Genomic DNA, 18,844 nt, shown 5'->3' with positions numbered 1-18,844 from the left:
AGCATCCTATTCAAGCAGACAAGAGGCCAGGGTTCACAGAGCTTGTTACATGCACATATTTTTTTAATAAGGAATATGACGTGAGTGTTACAGCCAGAATCTGCTAATAGAGAAGTTCATGATTCACAGAGCCAAGAGACTAAATCAACACCCTATGAAGTAATGGGGCATGGTTGTTACAGAACCATGCCCCATACTGGCATCTATATTAAAGAGAGGGAAGGGAAGGGTTCTTTTATCAAAGTTGATGTCAATATCCTGTTGAGAATTAGGCCTTGGATTTCAGCCAGGAATCCAGCACCAGTATGTAAAAACAAACAGTTGTATGTAAGGGATAAGGAAATCATGCTACATCTTAGTAAGAATTAGGAATGGTGCTTTCAGCCAGGACGTCAACATTTATATTCAATGGAGAGGAAGTCATTGTACATGGAGCAAGTACTGACCATTGTACATGGAGCAAGTACTGACCAGTACATCTGGCTCATAGCAACCCCAGATATTGCAGAGTAGTAATGTACTCCACAGGTTTTTTTGTTTTCTAAGTTTATGCCCTTTGGGAAGTAGATAGCCAGAACTTTCACTTGAGGGGCCTCTATGTGGACTCAAACTGTCAATCGTTCTGTTAGCAGTCATATGTTTAATGGTTTGGGCCACCCAGAAGATAGTGTCATAATTTAAGGAGTGAGCATGTTAAAATTAACAGATCTAATGGCTGGTGGAGCCACTGTGGAAAAGGGTCTGAGCATTTCCCAAAGCAACGATTGTTCTACCACCACACCAGCAGACAAGTGCAGCTCAGGGCTTTTACTGAGAGCTGGAGCTCTCTTTTTGCACAAGTCCACCTACAAAAGTGTAATAGGAGCCTAATTTGTAAGAGCCAGAAGTTGCATACTAAGATTACCCTGCTTGAACCACACCAGAGGCCGTTTGTTAGTGCAAAAAGGTGGTGGACGGCAGGAGTTCTACACTGGACACCCCGGGGGGATCCCCAGAGAAGCAGAATGACTGCCCAGAAGGTGGTGCCCAGGAAGGGTAAAACGTCCACCTACGTTACATACCGTAGGGTTCCTTTGCATCGATTCTCTAAAGGGCAATGCTGGATAAATGCAGAGGAGCTGTGTGGTGGCCAGGCCTCAGCTCAGGAGCACTGGGTGTGCAGATGGAAGTGTGAAGGGTGGACTGCTTGGGGATACCATCATGGCCAGTACCTTGTGGGTATGGATTCCCACACCCCGGTTGGAACACTGTGTTAGAAGGGGTCTCCAGACTTTACCCTGGGACAAAGACAGTGATCAGGTCATGGGATGTGTTCTTGTCATTTCTCAGGAGGGCTGGGGTACTCACAATGGGATTGGGAAGAGAGAGACAAAACGAAAACAAAGACGAAAGCACCGTGGAACTAAGATGAGTATGTTTTCCTGAGTATTCTCGCCTACACTGCCTGGAAATCCTGGGTGTGGATCCACCACCGACTGGGCCATGGCCCTGGAAGTGGCCTGGTTCTTCCAGTGGACAGACTTTGTCCCAGTGCCTGGAGCACAGGTGGTGGCTGAGGCGGAAACAGCCTACAACCATCCAGACCAACAGCATCAGTGTCAGCACCGCTGCCCTCCAGCAGGGGGAGCCAAGCCGGGTACGGGGGCAGGGCCGTGGGTTCAGAGGTCACACCGTGGGCCTAAGGATTGGCAGAACGCTTTCAGGGCCCCGGACGCTGCCCCCTTTCTCCGCCCGGTCCAGGCCCAGGCCAGTCCAGCGGCATTAAACAGCCCCCGTCTGCCCGCCCGGCCGCCCCACAACCGCCAGCCAGCCAGCCTGCCTGCCTTCTCTCCGTCTCTGGCAGCAGCCCCTCAAGCCCTCGGTCCAGAGCTCTTTCGGGACCCGCCCTGAGGGAAGGCAGGAGCTAGGCCACCTTCACCCAGCCACCATGGTCCACGTGAGGGCGTCCGAAGTCCGGCAGCTGCGGCACAACAAGTTCGTGGTCGTCATGGGGGACTCGGTGCAGAGGGCCGTGTACAAGGACCTGGTGCTCCTGCTGCAGAAGGACTGCCTGCTCTCAAGCAGTCCCCTGAAGGCCAAGGGCGAGATGAGCTTCGAGCAGGACAGGCTGCTGCACGGCGGCGGGTGGGGCCGTATGCACAACGGGACCCACTACCGCGAAGTCCGCGAGTTCTGCTCCACACACCACCTTGTGCGCCTCTACTTCCTCACACGCGCCTACTCCCGGTACGTGGAGAAAGTCCTGCTGGAGCTGCTGAGGGGCGAGCACGGCCCAGACGTGGTCATCATGAACTCCTGCCTCTGTGACCTGTCCAGGTATGGCCAGGATTCCATGTGGAGCTACAGGAGGAACCTGGAGACCCTGTTCTGGTGCCTTCGCTAGGTCCTGCCCGAGTCCTCTCTCGTGGTGTGGAACACTGCCATGCCAGTGGCTGAGACGGTCTCGGGGGGTTTCCTCCCGCCTGAGGGCATGCCCCCGACCTCGTGCCTGCGGGATGATGTGGTGGAGGCCAACTTCTACAGCGCCGCTGAGGCCAGCAGGCTCCGCTTCGACGTGCTGGACTTGAATTTCCACTTCCGGCACTCCGGCAGCACAGGCAGGCAGATGGCGTGCACTGGAACCAACACGCTCATCGAAGGCTCTCGCAGCTGCTGCTGGCCCACCTGGGCGACATCTCGGGCGTGGACCTGCCCTGCGACAACCCGGTGGGCAGGTGGATCTGGGAAGGCCCTGGGAGCCGTCTCAGAGGGCCCGCGGACGACAGACTGCTCCAGCACCACTGAGGTGAATCCAGTGAGGTAGGCCCCGCCTCGACGCCCGCCTAGGCCCGCGTGCCCTATCGCTTAGTCGCGGAGACCCCCTATTTCCCTGCCCCAGGTTCCCAGGTGCTTCCGGCGGCACCGCCATGGCTCCAGTTTGCCCTGGAACCAATCCCTGCAGCGCCAGCCATGCTCTGGCGACCCCTCTGCACTGCACACTAGGTATGGCAAGGAAGCAAACCTGACAGCTGGCCGGCTGCCCCGCAACGCCGGAATACATACGGCCTCTGATAAGCACCAGCGCCGCGTGGTTCACCGGGCTTCTCCGCCTTACCCTCCAGGTACGCCCCGCAGAGCCACAGAGGTGCAGGGGGACGGACCGCAGCCACCAGTATGACCAGTGCCAAGACTTCGGTAACCACCCCCCCAGGTAGGTCGTCCTCTCCCCTTTGAACCCTTGCCTGGGGGATGGCCTAGGCATGCAGGTCTGGAACACCTCCAGCCACCCCTCCACCCCTCTCAGCAAGGACAAGCCTTACTCGCTGCGAGTTGGGGAAAGGAACAGATATCAGACGTGCACACTCACGGTTGTCTCCTCCTTGCCTTGATGCACAAACTAACCGCGAATTAAAAAAGTGCGTTCAGAAACACAGTGTCTGTCTCTGCGAAGGCCTTGTGGGGCTGCGCCCTGGCAGTGTGTCCATAATGGATCAGTGTAGCCTGTCACTCCCATTATGTTCTGGGTGCCTTTCGGGGCAAGGAGCAGGGCGCCCAGACGCCTCCTCGGGGGCTTCTGCTGCTTTCAGGGCCAAAGAGGCAATCAGGCGAAATCCATTCCTTCCAATTACCAGTAGTTTCTGTAGAAGAGTTATTTGTTCAGAAAAGCCCCGAGGTTGAGCTGCGCTTCACCACTTAGCAAGATCCAATGCTCAATTCAGCGACCTGAAATTAAGTGCCTCTCAGGGCTGGTGTAAAAACAAGCCTCCCAGACCTTTTTCTATACTATTAAAGTGAATTAATTTATTTGCACACACTTGGGAGACTCTGAGAGCTTTTCCAGAGGTCGGGGGTTTCCTTGGCAGAGGAACCAGCTTCTCTTTCCTCATAGGAGGAACAATGCGCCTTAAAGACAAACGGGGATGGAAGGTAGCCAGGGAGGAGATGGGAATCAGAGTGATCTCAAGCATGCTAAGAATGAATGAGCAAATCCAGGGCTGGTTACGGAAAAGGAGAAATGACACATTTTGGGCTTGAAATGATTTAAAGTATTGTTAAAGGAGGTGTCAAAAGTTTGGTGTAAGAACCCCTACAGTACGTCAAACTGACAGACATGTGGGGGAAGCCAAGCATGCGCATATGCTTATATACAGAGCCCTGGTGGGGCCCTGGGTAAGCATTGCGCTGCTAACGAGAAGGTGGGCGGTTCACATCCACCAGCCCCTCCTTGGAAAACCTATGGGGCAGTTCTACTCCGTCCTATAGGGCTGCTATGAGTTCAACCTAACTCAACGGCACCTAACAACAATGACAGACATAAACATACATACATAGATTATATATATATATATATATATATACACACACATATACAAAAAAGGAAAAAAAAACCCACTGCTGTTGAGTCAATTCTAATTCATAGTGACTTGAGAGGATTTCCAAGGATGTAAATCTTTACAGAAGCAGACTGCTGCACCTTTCTCCCAAGGAGCTGCTGGTGCTTTCAAACTGCCGACCTTTCATTTAGCAGTTGAGTGCTTTAACCACAGTGCCACCAGGGCTTCTTATACATATACACACACATATATATATACACACGTACATAAAATATACATGCATACAAATGTATATCCTGTCGTGTCACGCAGGAACTCCACCTATGTCACCTAAAAAAACAGAAACAGTTGCCAGTTGACACTGACTCTTGGCAAACCCAGGGTAGAACTGCCCCACAGTGTTTTCTTGGCTGTAACCTTCTTGGAAGCAGAGTGCCGGGCCTTTCTTCCACAGCAGTGCTGCGTGGGCTTGAACCACAAACCTTTAGGTTGTGCCAGAAGGAAACTTTGAAACTTTAATCCAAACTTGCATAAAAAAAAATTCATGTAATTCTATTGTTATTGGAAAAAAAAATTCTTTAGAAACAAAGAATTGCATTGATAAAAGCATCTTGAGAATGTAGGGTCTATTCTGATCATTGTTCTTCTGAGCAAGGTGGGAAGAGAAGGTGAGAGAATGTTCTGTCTACAACCACAGGAATACAGTGAACAAGCAGCCCTCTCGGGTGGCCAGGGAGCCGGGGGCCACGATTGTATTTAAGTCTGTATGAGAACTGTCTCTTTTTTCCTTTTACAGACATTTACTTTCCTCTTTTCTCAAAAAGTCTCCTAGATATGCCATTCCTAATAGCAACATTTTTATTTCACCTCTCAGGAACACAGCCTCTAACCGTGAAGCCCATCACAATGAAAAATCTCGCAAAACACGTCTGCAGCAGGTGATATGCTTTTCTTCATTTTGGCTGTAGAATTTTTCTACAGAAAATTGAATTTGCTCACTTAGAATTAAAATGACCCTGCAGATCATGTTTAATTTTTCCAGCATGAATAAACCCAGCCTCTGTCTCTTTCCTCTGTCTCTCTCTCTCCCTATCTATATGCACAGACACACACACACACACTCCAGACTTACATATAAGTTTCCTTATTGGTCAGACATTTTCAAAGTCTTTGAATCTTGCTTTCCCTGTGTAGATGGCTCTAGCAGATTCTAAAGAAACCAGGCCTTCCTGCATTGCTAGCGGGAGTGTAAAATGCTACAGCCACTGTGCAGAACAGTTTTGGCCGTGCCTCAAAAAGTTAAACATATGATGACCCCAAGATCCAGCAAACCCAGTCCTAGGCATGCACCCAGAAGAAGCCAAAACAAGAATGCAAACAGAACCCTGTAAACCAATGTTCACTACAGAGCTTTTCATAACAGCCGAAAGACAGAACTGCCTAAGTGTTCATCAACAGATGAATGGATAATCAAAATGCAGTCTCCCCTGCCCTTGCTGGCCCTCTACTTCACCAAACATGATGTCCTTCTCCAACAATTGACCCCTCCTGATGACGTGTCCAAGGCAAGCAAATTGGACAGTGTTCTGTGTTGATCTATATGGTTTTTCACTGGTTCATTTTTGGAAGTAGATGGCCAGGCCTTTCTTCCTAGTCTGTCTTAGTCTGGAAGCTCTACCAAAATCTATCCACCATGGGTGGCCCTGCTGGTATTTGAAATACTAGTGGCATAGCTTCCAGCATTTCAGTAACACCCAAGCCACTACATTAGGACAGACTGATAGATGGGTAGTAGACTATTCTGTACACACATCCTTCCTCAGACTATACTACCTATTCACGACCTTCAAGCATTTCCTTTGTTAGTCTCTCTGAGTGGTTTTGTTCTTCCCCTTGGCATGTTCTTGAGAACCTTCTGCTCTCTCGTCTAGACCCATTACATGCTCCCCCTTCCAGGACACCTTTCTGACCGTCCCCAGGAGATTTAGCAGCATTGTAGATGGCACGCTTGTATTCCAGGTGGCATGCACTGTACATTTGGAAAGCCTAGCTCCCCTGCTAGACTTTTACCCCTTCCTGTTTATTTCTGTACAGTCTTCTAGTGCATCCCAGAATATGGTAGGCTCTGAGTCAAGGTTTGTAGAATGAAGAATTATTAATACAAATTAAATAGCAGACTGATGATAAATCATGCTGTTGAATGTCAGTAGTGAAAAGCTTACATAATTATTATGCTTGGTAACCTTGGTGGCGTAGTGGTTAAGAGCTGCAGCTGCTAACCCAAATGTTGGCAGTTTGAATCCTTAGGGTTGCTATGAGTGGAATTGACTGGACTGCAACAGGTTTGGTTTCTTTTTGGTTAGCAGTGAAGGACCTCTGGAGGCATAACAGTTAAGCACTCGGCTGCTAACAAAAAGGTTGGCAGTTCAAACTCACCATGTGGCTACAAGGGAGAAAGGCCTAGCTATCTGCTTCTGTGAAGACAATTGTTATTCAGTGCCGTCGAAGCACTTCGGACTCATAGCGACCCTATGTGCAACAGAAAGAAACACTGCCAGTCCTGCGCCATCCTCACAAACGTTGTTATGCTTGAGTCCATTGTTGTAGCCACTGTGTTAATCCATCTTGTTGAGGACTTTCCTCTCTTTCACTGACCCTCTACCTTACAAAACACGTCCTTCTCCAGGCACTGGCCCCTCCTGATAATATCTCCAAAGGAAAGATGACAACCTAGGAAACCCAATAGGGCAGTTGTATTCTCTCACATGGGGTTCCTGTGAGTTGGAATCAACTCCAAAACACCCAATAACAACAGCTTAGCAGTGAACCAAAAGTTGAGCACTTTTCTTTGGGGCTAAAGGATCCTGTTGAGAACAAAAGCAGAAAAAGACAATGAAATTTGAATATTGATGGGGCATTAACTGGCTGAGCCTAAGCAGGCAGAAGAGGACTGGCTGAGAGAAGCACAAGGCAACCCCAGGGGGGAGTAAAAATCAACCCTCCAGTCTGTAGAGGTAGAGCTAATTTTCTGTAAGTGATACTGTGAGTTGCAATATCAACGGTAAGCACAAAGAGCTTCCACTAGAGTCTTGGACCTTTGAGGATGGGGGAGATTTATGACGTGCTCTAAGGTGAAGGCTCTGTGGGTAAATTAGGTCTGGAAATTGTCCTCGGATGTCACCCTGGCTGGTTTTGAGTTGGGTCTTTGACAAAAGTAGTACTTTATCCAGAAGAGTTGCTTACAAGGGCAATAAAAACCATTTGAAATAACTCCAGGTCAGTTCTCTAAATTGGCCTTTCGTAACCTTCCTACCAGCTTAAAGTTCCAGGAGGAAATGCTGACATTTCCAGCATTGAACTAAGAGAATCTCAGCTCCCTCAATAGTTTACCAATTAATTTGTTACTTCAAGGGCTTCATAGGAGTCTCTGAGTGGTGCAAATGTTTACATTCTTGACTAGTGGCCGAAAGGTTGGTGGTTCAAATCAACCCAGAGGTGCCTTGGAAGAAAGACCTGGCAATCTGCCTCTAAAAGTTCACAGCCATTGAAAACCCTTTGGAGGCCAGTTCTTCACCATGATTCGGAATGATCTGAGGGCAACTAACAACAAGAAGGGCTTCATAAACTGTGCAAGCTGGGTATTATCATTATTGTTGTCATAACAAATTACCACCCACTTAATGGCTCCAAGTGGAGTCCCTGAGTGGAGCAAATGGTTAAGCATTCAGCTGGTAACACAAAGGTGGGAAATTCAAGCCTACTCAGAGGTGCCATGAAATAATGGCTTGGTGATCTACTTCTGAAAAACCAGCCACTGAAAACTCTATGGAGCACAGTTCTACTCTGATACATATGGGAGCCATGAGTCAGAATCCACTGGAAAGCAAAAAGTTTTGATATTTTTTTTGATTCCTAATATCTGTGGAGTCCCTGGATGGTTTAAACAGCTAAGGAAGTTGGATGCTAAACCAAAGGCTGGAGATTTGAGTCCACCCAGAGGAACCTAGAAAAAAGGACTGGTAATCTACTTCTGAAAAATCAGCCACTGAAAACCCTACAGAGCCCAGTTCTACTCTGACACACATGGGGTCACCATGAGTCAGGCTCGACTCCAGGGCAACTGGTTTGGTTTTTGTTTTTAGAGGTTACCTTAGTTATCTAGTGCTGCTATGAGAGAAATGCTACAAGAAGATGGTTTTAACAAAGGGAAGTTTATTCTCTCACAGTCTAGTAAGGGATAAGTTCAAATTCAGGACATTAGCTCCAGGGAAAGGTTTTCTCTCTCTGTAGGCTCTGGAGGAAGGTACTTCTCATCAATCTTCTCCTGGTCTTGGAGCTTCTTATCACAGTAACCCTGGGTCCAGAGGATGCACTCTACTACCAGCTTTGCTTTCTTGGTGGTATGACTCTCTGCTCAATTCTCTCTTTTATATCTCAAAGGAGATCGACTCAAGACACAACCTCATCTTATAGATTGAGTCCAGCCTCACTATAGTAACTGCCTCTAATCCTGCCTCATTAATATCATAGAGGTAGGATTTACAACACATTGGAGAATCACATCAGATGACAAAATGATGGACAATCGCATAATACAGGGAACCATGGTGTAGCCACGTGGACACATATTTTGGGGGAGCATCACAATCAACATCCATGGAAGCAGCAGTCCAGAAATCAAACGATCAAATGATGCATTGCATTGGGCAAATCTGCTGCAAAAGATCTCTTTAAAGTGCTAAAAAGCAAAGACATCAATCTGAGGGCTAAGGTGTACCTGACCCAAGCCATGGTATTTCAATATATTATCTTACATAACCATCATAAGTACATACTCCATTGTTTGCATTTTGTTGGTAATGTTTTCACATTCTTTTTTGGAATCCCTTTTTTTTGTGTCTGGTCTTCAGCAATGCTTTCTAAGGCATCTAGAATCTTAGCGTAGGATTTCAGACTTGCACTTGTTGCTACAATATGTGCATTCCAACAAGTATTAGAAAGACGTTTTAATACTCAGCCATTGTCTAAATATGCTTTAAAAACTGTCCATTGGTAAGTAGAGGAGGCAAAAAATATGTAGAGTAACTGAACAGTAGAAAAAACTCAACTATATCTGGACAACAATCTACTGAGCTATGTCCTACAAGATTAAGTGAATGAATAGAATGTGGCTAGAAAATGGCATATTCATTACGTTCTAAAACCTTCTGTTGCATGTCTTTATAATACCCTGACATACTGGCAGAATTGTCATAGGACTGGCCTCTGCACTTAGAAAAACTGATTTTGTAAACTTTGCATACATAGTGAAGTACTTGATTTGCCACTCCTTCACTGGTATGAATTTTTAAGCTAGTAATTGTAACAAATCACTCAATAGGTTTTTCCATCTCTTGTAGATATGTATCTTAAAATAATACTTAGCTGCTCTATATGAGAAAGATCATGAGTGGAATCTACTGATAAACTGAAGGATTGAGCTATACTTATTTTGCTGAAAATAGTTGATCAAACTTTATCACTTTTTACATTTATTAATTTCTCACACATTTTTGTAGACATACGATGGGTTGCTTTCCTGTGTTATTATATTTTGAGATCTGACCTACTAAAAGTGCATCAAACTGAACAACAAGTTCAAGTAAACCCCCAAAATTTCCATTTTGTTGTAACCCAAACACTTCATTTCTTCTTCAAAACGGTAGTCCGAATTCAGCGATTGTTAGAATGACAACAATAATGCATTGCAGAATGAGTTTCCAGTATTGACAATCTTCGTTAATTTATGTTTCTAGTCCATGAGTTAAGCCAAAGCCATGTCTTCAGTTTAAATACGACAACATACAACTTCTGTGCATTGAACTGTTTTCATGTTTATCGATCATATTTGAGTTGTGCCAGTTGCTAAATCCACTCTTAGCAAATCAGGAATTAAATGATTTAGGACTGAATAGTTTGCAAACAAAACAATATGCAGAACCCACTGATGGAGAAGACGGTAGCCACTCCCTCTCATAATTTCCACTACTAGCTTTGCACCCTAGAAATATCTTCTGGCTACAGATATTTGTTTACCACCCAGAAAATTTTGGCATGAATTTTCAAATGGACCACTGTGATGCTGACAATCACTTGGCCTTCTTTCAATCTGATAATTTACATCATTACAAGAAAAGTTATTCCCCAAAGTAGGATCTGTGTTTCTGTTATTTTCGTGGTCTGCAGATGCAACAATTTCAGATGCTAAGATCGTTTCACTTTCTACACCATTATTAATTTTTTACTACCTCAAGGAATGCATGCAGAATTTGGAACAAATTCTGTTACAGTTGTATTGCTATTTGTAATTTCAGAACCATTGGTGCAAGTACAATGATCTGCACCCACTAAACTCAAGTGTTCAAGGAAAGAACTCTCTTCTCCTTCATTATGTTTTAAAAAGGGAGTTAATTCTGGAATTGTCTTTAGGGATTCACAAATTATTTTCTTTTCATCTTCTCAGGTTTTCATTTTTTGCACTCTAGTTAGATGTTGCCATTTCATTTTACATGGTATATCCATATTATGGCATTTAAAAAAAATTTCTGTTCTGCCACTATTGTTGTTAGGTGCTTTCGAGTAGGTTCTGACTCACAGGAACCCTAAGTACAACAGAACGAAACACTGCCCAGTCCTGTGCCATCCTCACAATAATTGTATACTTGAGCCCATTGTTACAGCCACTGTGTCAGTCCACGCTGTTGAGGGCCTTCCACTTTTTTGCTGACCCTCTACTTTACCAAGCAAGATATGCTTCTCCAGGGACTGATCCCTCCTGATAACATGTCCATAGCCAATACATTTAAATAATGGAAAATAAAGAAAATTTATGAAACCAGTAAAATTTATAAAATAAAATTTACATTCGAATTTGAAAGTTAACACAAAAATTTATGTTTGAAAATGAGTAAGTAAAAAAAGGAATTTTATTTGGACCATGTAATTTCTTCTTCAGTTGTGAGGTAATTAAAAGGAATAGTGTTTACAATGTAGTGAGAAATAATTTTATTAGTTTATCCTATGATGTTTGTCGCCAGGCCCTTCATAGAACACCATGGGTTTCATTTTGAAATACTTAAAAATTTGTGCACTCTCTTTCTGGTCTTTGATGCCATGTCTTCAAAGTTAATTGGACTATTGCCAATATCCGTCAGCAGTGAGAGCAATCTCAAAGACCTTGACACAAATTCAAGGGTATACTCAATCTTACGACACATTTTGGCTCGCTTTGCACAGGACCAGACGAGCCACGTCGTGAGTCACGGTGAATGTGAGGCTATTTATACCTGACTGATCTGAAATGAAAAGGAAAATATAATTACTGTCGTATGCAAGATTTATAAAATGTGTATTTTTTTCTTTGCAAAATTCTTCAACACCCATAATGGATATAGCAATAGCAGCATCTCTCAACTGGAAAGTTTGTTTTGCAAAGTCATAACGATATCAGTTTCTTAAAATAAAGACAGAATATGGGTTTTTGTGTGAGAAACTGATTTGATTTGTAAACTTTCACTCAAAGCACATAAAAATTATTAAAAAAAAAAAAGGTAGAAATAGAACTACCATACGATCCAGCAATCCCACTCCTTGGAATATATCCTAGAGAAATAAGGGCCTTTAAATGAACAGATATATGCAAACCCATGATTATTGCAGCACTGTTTACAATAGCAAAAACATGGAAGCAACTGAGTTGCCCATCAACAGGTGAATGGATAAATAAATTATGGAACATTCACACAATGGAATACTATGCATTGATAAAGAACAGCAAGGAATCTGTGAAACATTTCATCACATGGAGGAAACCGGAAGGCATTATGCTGAGTGAAATTAGTCAGTTGCAAAAGGACAAATATTGTATAAGACCACTATTATAAAAACTTGAGAAACTGTTTGAGCCGAGAAGAAAACATTCTTTTGTTGTTACGAGAAGGGGGAGGGAAAGAGGGTGGGAGAGGGGCATTCACTAACTAGATAGTAGATAGGAACTACTTTAGGTGAAGGGAAAGACAGCACACAATACAGGCGAGGGCAGCACAACTGGACGAAACCAAAAGCAAAGAAGTCTCCTGAATAAACTGAATGCGCCGAAGGCCAGCGTAGCAGGGGCAGGAGTCTGGGGACCATGGTTTCAGGGGACATCTAAGTCAATTGGCATAATAAAACCTATTAAGAAAACATTCTGCATCCCACTTTGAAGGGTGGCATCTGGGGTCTTAAACGCTAGTGAGCAGCCATCTAAGATGCATCAATTGGTCTCAACCCACCTGGATCAAAGGGGAATGAAGAACACCAAGGACACAAAGTAATTACAAGCCCAAGAGACAGAAAGGGTCACATGAACCAGAGACTACATCATCCTGAGACCAGAACTAGATGGTGCCTGGCTACAACCGATGACTGCACTGACAGGGAACACAACAGGGAACCCCTGAGGGAGCAGGAAAGCAGTGGGATGCAGACCCCAAATTCTTATAAGACCAGACTTAATGATATGGTTGAGACTAGAAGATCCCCGGTGGTCATGGCCCCCAGGCCTTCTGTTGGCCCAGGACAGGCACCATTCCTGAAGCCAACTCTTCAGACATGAATTGTACTGGACAACTGGTTGGAGAGGGATGCTGGTGATGAGTGAGCTTCTTGGATCAGGTGGATACTTGAGACTATGTTAGCATCTCCTACCTGGAAGGGAGATGAGAGGGTGGAGGGGGTTAGAAGCTAGTGAAATGGACATGCAACGAGACAGTGGAGGGAGAGAGTGGGCTATCTCATTAGGGAGAGTAATATGAAGTGTGTAGCAAGGTGTATATGGGTTTTTGTGTGAGAGACTGACTTGATTTGTAAACTTTCCCTTAAAGCACAATAGAAATTATAAAAAAAGGAAAGTCCAGGGGAGCATCTACCACGGCCTCCACCAGATTGAGTCCAGTAAAGCTAGATGGACCCGGCAACCACCACTGACTGCTCTGACGGGGATCACAGTACAGGGGTCCAGGCAGAAATGAAGAAAAATGTAGAACAAAATTCTAATTTGAAAAAAAATCACCAGACTTGCTGGCCTGACAGACTGGAGAAACCCTGAGAGTATGGCTCTCAGACACCCTTTTGGCTCAATAATGAAGTCACTCCTAAGGCTCACCCTTCAGCCAAACATTACACAGAGCCATAAAACAAAATGAGACTGAAGAGGAGCACCAGCCCTGGGGCAGGAAATGGAAGTCAGGAGGGGACAGGAAAGCTGGTAATAGGGGACCCAAGGTTGAGAAGGGAGAGTGTTGACAAGTCATGGGCGTGTTAACCAATGTCATAAAAGAATATGTGCGCTAAATGTTTAAGGAGAAGCTAGTTTGTTCTGTAAGCCTTCATCTGAAGTTTGATAAAAAGAAAATCGCAGCCTTGGAAACACTATGGGGCAGTTCTACCCTGTCCTACACGGTAGCTATGAGTCAGAAAGGACTAGATGGCTGTGGGTTTGGTTTTTTTTTTTGTTTGTTTGTTTCTGGCATCTTTCTGGGAAAAAATGTGGGCAGGTAGTGGGGGCAGCCAATGGGAGAGTGAAGCAAGAAAAACAAGGAAGCAAACGCTTCCCATTACAAAAAAGAAAAAGGTTTTGGCCCTTCAATAATCCCGTTGTTCCATTATAACACTAGGTAACAGTTCAGATTTTAATTATGTGCTTGCTTTCCCAAAGGGGACGTAGTTGTTATCTATAATTACACAAGGCTTATCTTTTATCAGAGGAGGCTGAGTGGTACAAATGATTTGCCATCAGCTGCTAACTTAAAGGAAACTTGGTGGCTCAGTGGGTAAGTGCTACAGCTTCTAACCAAAAGGTTGGTAATTCGAATCCACCAGGCACTCCTTGGAAACTCTATGGGGCAGTTCTACTCTGTCCTATAGGGTTACGATGAGTCAGAATCGACTCAATGGCAACAGGTTTGATTTTTTATTTTTTGGCTAACTTAAAGAGTGGCTATTTGAACTCACCCACAGGTTCTGTGGAAGAAAGGCCTGTGATCTACTTTGGTAAATATTACAGCCAAGAGAAGGCTGTGGAGTAGTTCTACTCTGTAATATACAGGGTCTCCATGAGTCGGGGGATGACTCGACGGCAGCCCACAATGACATCTACATATCTTTTATCTTCGTTCCTTGAATGCTCCTGTTGTTACTAGCTGCCGTCGAGTTGGCCCCCGACTCACAGGGATCCCAAACACGGCAAAACAAAGCGCTGGCTGGTCCTGTACCAGCCCCATGATGGGTTGCAAATGGAGCTATTGTGATCCACAGGGTTTTCACTGGCTGATTTTTGCATGCAGATTGCCAGGCCTTTCTTCCTAGTCCATCTGGTCTGGAAGCTCCTCAGAAAACTATTCAGCATGACAGCAACACTCAAGCCTCCACTGACAGTCAGGTGGTGTCAGCCTTCCTTGGACACGCAAAGCAAAAGTCAGAACTTGATTTTTGTTAAGTTCTTGTTTTCGATGACAAGGGCAATCAGTGGGGGTCTTTCACAAATAAATGGATGTGACTGTGATACGGCTCCGAATATCATGCGGCTAGAAACCCTGGTGGCATGGTGGTTAAGTGCTACGGCTGCTAACCAAAGGGTCCACAGTTCTAGCCTCCTGGATTATGACAGCATAAATTTCTCTTCATTAGAGACATTCACTTGTGGTATTTCTGTTGTAGCAGCACTAGATAACTGAGATAGCTGCTAACCAGAAGATTGGTGGTTCAAGTCTACCCAAAGGCACCTAGGAAGAAAGTCTAGTCAATCTACGTCTGAAAGATCAGCTATTGAAAACCATATGGAATGTGGTTCTACTCTGAAACACATGGGGTCACAATGAGTTGGAAATGACTTCGCAGCAACTAGCCCACACACACATACACACACATACACACACACACCTGTGGGCATCAATTCCGACTTGTAGACCCTATAGGACAGAGTAGAACTGTGTCATAGGGTTTCCAAGTAGCTGCTGATGGATTTGAAGGACCGACCTTTTGGTTAGCAGCCGAGTTCTTAACCACTGGGCCAGTACTTCACAAATTTAGTCTTCTCTGTGTATGCTATGCCTCCCGTTCAGACATAGCATAGTATTCAGACTGAGCACTCTCTGTCCCAGCTTCTAGTCTTGGCTTACTTGTTCTTCTTCTGACGGCATTTCATTCATTGTTCACTGACTTCATGAAACAATGTTTTTCACTGGCCAAATCTTATCATAGCTCTAATGGGCCAGGATACAGGCTTCTCCTGATTCACACAGCTGCAGGGCCTGGCAAACCCAAGGTCGAAAGGCCAGAGAGCAGGGCTCTGGATCACAGGCTGCAGAGGGTGAGGAATGCCAAGATCAGCTGGCAAGACAGCAGGTAAGTTGCTAGCTCAAGTCACAAGAGCCAGAGATCAGACCAACAGGAGGCAGCTGAGGGATTCAGAGTGAGCGAAAACTTTGAGCCTTGCCAGGAAGTCTACCTAGACTGGATGCAGGCCACATTCCCAAGGAAACTCCCTTTCCACTAATCAGCTGCTCACCGCAGATCCCACCATGGAGGTGATCATGTTATATCGAATCTCATCATGGAGGTGATCACATCATCGTACGACTGCCCAACTACGTCATAACTGCCAAACCACTGAAAGTCATGGCCCAGCTAAGGTGACACACAACTTTAACCATCACACTAATAGAGTTGGTAATTACCATCTCTAAAACACTTTTCTGTACTACTTACCCTCATACAGCATCCTTGAATACGCGAACCACCGATAGTTCAATTAAAAATTAATCTACTAAATGACAGAAATTCTTAGATTATCTTTGATATCAAAGCTCATCATGGAGGTGATGACATCATCACTGTTGTTGTTCTGTTATTAGGTGTGGTCGAGTCAGTTCCAACTCACAGCAGCCCTATGCACAACAGAACCAAACACACTGCCTGGTCCTGCACCATCATTACAATTGTTATTATACTTGAGCCCATTGTTGCAGCCACTGTGTCAATCTACCTCATTGAGGGTCTTCCTCTTTTTTACTGACCCTGTACTTTGCCAAGCGTGATGTCCTTCTTCAGGGATTGATCCCTCCTGATAACAAGTCCAAAGTATGTAAGACGCAGTCTCGCCATCCTTGCTTCTAAGGCGCATTCTGGTTGTACTTCTTACAAGACAGATTTGTTTGTTCTATTGGCAGTCCATGGTATATCCAATATTCTTCTCCAACACCACAGTTCATAGGCTTCAATTCTTCTTTGGTCTTCCTTATTGATTGTCCGGCTTTCACATGCATATGAAATGATCGAAAATACCATGGCTTAGGTCAAACCCACCTTAGTCTTCAAGGTGACATCTTTGCTTTTCAACACTTTAAAGAGGTCTTTTGCTGCAGATTTCCCCAATGCAATGTGTCTTTTGATTTCCTGAGTGTTGTTTCCATGGGTGCTGATTGTGGATCCAAGTAAAATGAAATCCTTGACAACTTCAATCTTTTCTCCGTTTATCATGATGTTGCTTCCTGGTCCACTTGTGAGGATTTTTGTTTTCTTTATGTTGAGGTGCAATGCATACTGAAGGCTGTGGTCTTTGATCTTCATTAGTAAGTGCTTCAAGTCCTCTTCACTTTTAGCAAGGAAGGTTGTATCATCTGCGTATCACAGGTTATAAATGAGTCTTCCTCCAAACCTGATGCCCCGATCTTCTTCATATAGTCCAGCTTCTCGTATTATTTTCTCAGCATACAGATTAAATAGGTATGGTGAAAGAATGCAACCCTGGCACACACCTTTCCTGACTTTAAAATACTCAGTATCCCCTTGTTCTGTCCGAACAACTGCCTCTTCATCTATGTACAGGTTCCTCATGAGCACAATTAACTGTTCTGGAATTTCAATTCTTCGCAATGTTATCCATAATTTGTTCTGATTCTCACAGTCGGATGCCTTTGAATAGTCAATGAAACACAGGAAAACATCCTTCTGGTATTCTCTTCTTTCACCCACGACCCATCTGACAACAGCAGTGATATCCCTGGTTCCACATCCTCTTCTGAATCTGGCCTGAAATTTGGGTAGTAACCTGTCGATATACTGCTGCAGCCACTTTTGGATGATCTTCAGCAAAATTTGTTTGCATGTGATATTAATGATATTGTTCCATAATTTCCACATTTGGTTGGATCATTTTTCTTGGGAATAGGCATAAATATGGATCTCTTCCAGTCAGTTGGCCAGGAAGCTGTCTTCCATATTTCTTGGCATAGACAAGTGAGCACTTCCAGTGCTGCATCTGTTTGTTGAAACGTCTCAATTGATATTCCATCAATTCCTAGTGCCTTCTTTTTTGCCAATGCCTTCAGAGCACTTGGACTTCTTCCTTCAGTACCATTGGTTCCTGATCATATGCTACCTTTTGAAATCATTGAACATCGACTAATTCTTTTTGGTATAATGACTCTATGTATTTCATCCATGTTCTTTTGATGCTTCCTGCGTCATTTAACATTTTCCCCATAGAACCCTTCACTATTGCAACTCGAGGTTTGAATTTTTTCTTCAGTTCTTTCAGCTTGAGAAACGCCAAGTGTGTTCTTCCCTTTTGGTTTTCCATCTCCAGCTCTCCGCACATGTCATTACAATATTTTACTTTGTCTTTTCAAGAGACCCTTTGAAATCGTCTGTTCAGTTCTTTTACTTAATCAATTCTTCCTTTTGCTTTAGCCGATGTTGGAGAGCAAGTTTCATAGTCTCCTCTGACATCCGTCTTGGTCTTTTCTTTCTTTCCTGTCTTTTCAATGACCTCTTGCTTTCTTCATGTCTGATGTCTTTGATGTCATTCCAAACTCATCTGGTCTTCAGTCACTAGTGTTCAGTGAGTCAAATCTATTCTTCAGATAAACTCTAAATTCAGGTGGGATGTGTTCAAGGTCATATTTTGACTCTCGTGTACTTGCTCTGATTTTCTTCAGTTTCAGCTTGAACTTGCACATGAGCAATTGATGGTCTGTTCCATAGTTGGCCCCTGGCCTTGTTCTGACTGACGATATTGAGCTTTTTCATCGCCTCTTTCCACAGATGTAGTCAATTTTATTTGTGTGCATTCCATCTGGCAAGGCCCATGTGTATAAAGAAGGTATTTGCAATCAAGACGTAATTGGTCTTGCAAATTCTAACCCCTATGCTTATAAATGAAATCCCATCTAAGGATAGAGTTTTCTTTGTTATGTGAATAAGGTCATATCAGTGTAGGGTGTGTCTTAAACGAATCACTTCTGAGACATAAAAAGAGCAGATGTGGTACACAAACAAGCAAGCACAGATGAGGAAAGACAGATGTCACGTGGAGATCCCCAAGGAACCAGGTATAGAAGCTGAAAGAGACAAGGACCTTCCCCAGCACCAGCAGAGAGACAGCCTTCTCCTAGAGGCAGTGCCCTGAATTCAGGCTTCTAGCCTCCCCAACTGTGAGAACACAAATTTCT

The 18,844-nt window shown here is 44.5% G+C and overlaps 1 protein-coding gene across 1 annotated transcript; it reads left to right on the top strand.

The window, feature by feature from the left end:
* The first annotated feature begins 1,917 nt into the window (after positions 1-1,917).
* Positions 1,918-3,657, top strand: LOC135229331 (PC-esterase domain-containing protein 1B-like). The gene is given in 4 exon segments (XM_064278961.1): positions 1,918-2,585; positions 2,588-2,706; positions 2,879-3,151; positions 3,238-3,657. Coding segments are annotated over 4 exon segments (1,470 nt in total). The 5' UTR covers positions 1,918-1,927.
* Positions 3,658-18,844: the final 15,187 nt, after the last annotated feature.

Source organism: Loxodonta africana, unplaced genomic scaffold, assembly GCF_030014295.1.
Source record: "Loxodonta africana isolate mLoxAfr1 unplaced genomic scaffold, mLoxAfr1.hap2 scaffold_225, whole genome shotgun sequence".
NCBI lineage: Eukaryota > Metazoa > Chordata > Mammalia > Proboscidea > Elephantidae > Loxodonta > Loxodonta africana.
The sequence above is the reverse complement of the archived record's forward strand: the minus strand, read 5'-3'. Positions and strand labels throughout refer to the sequence as shown.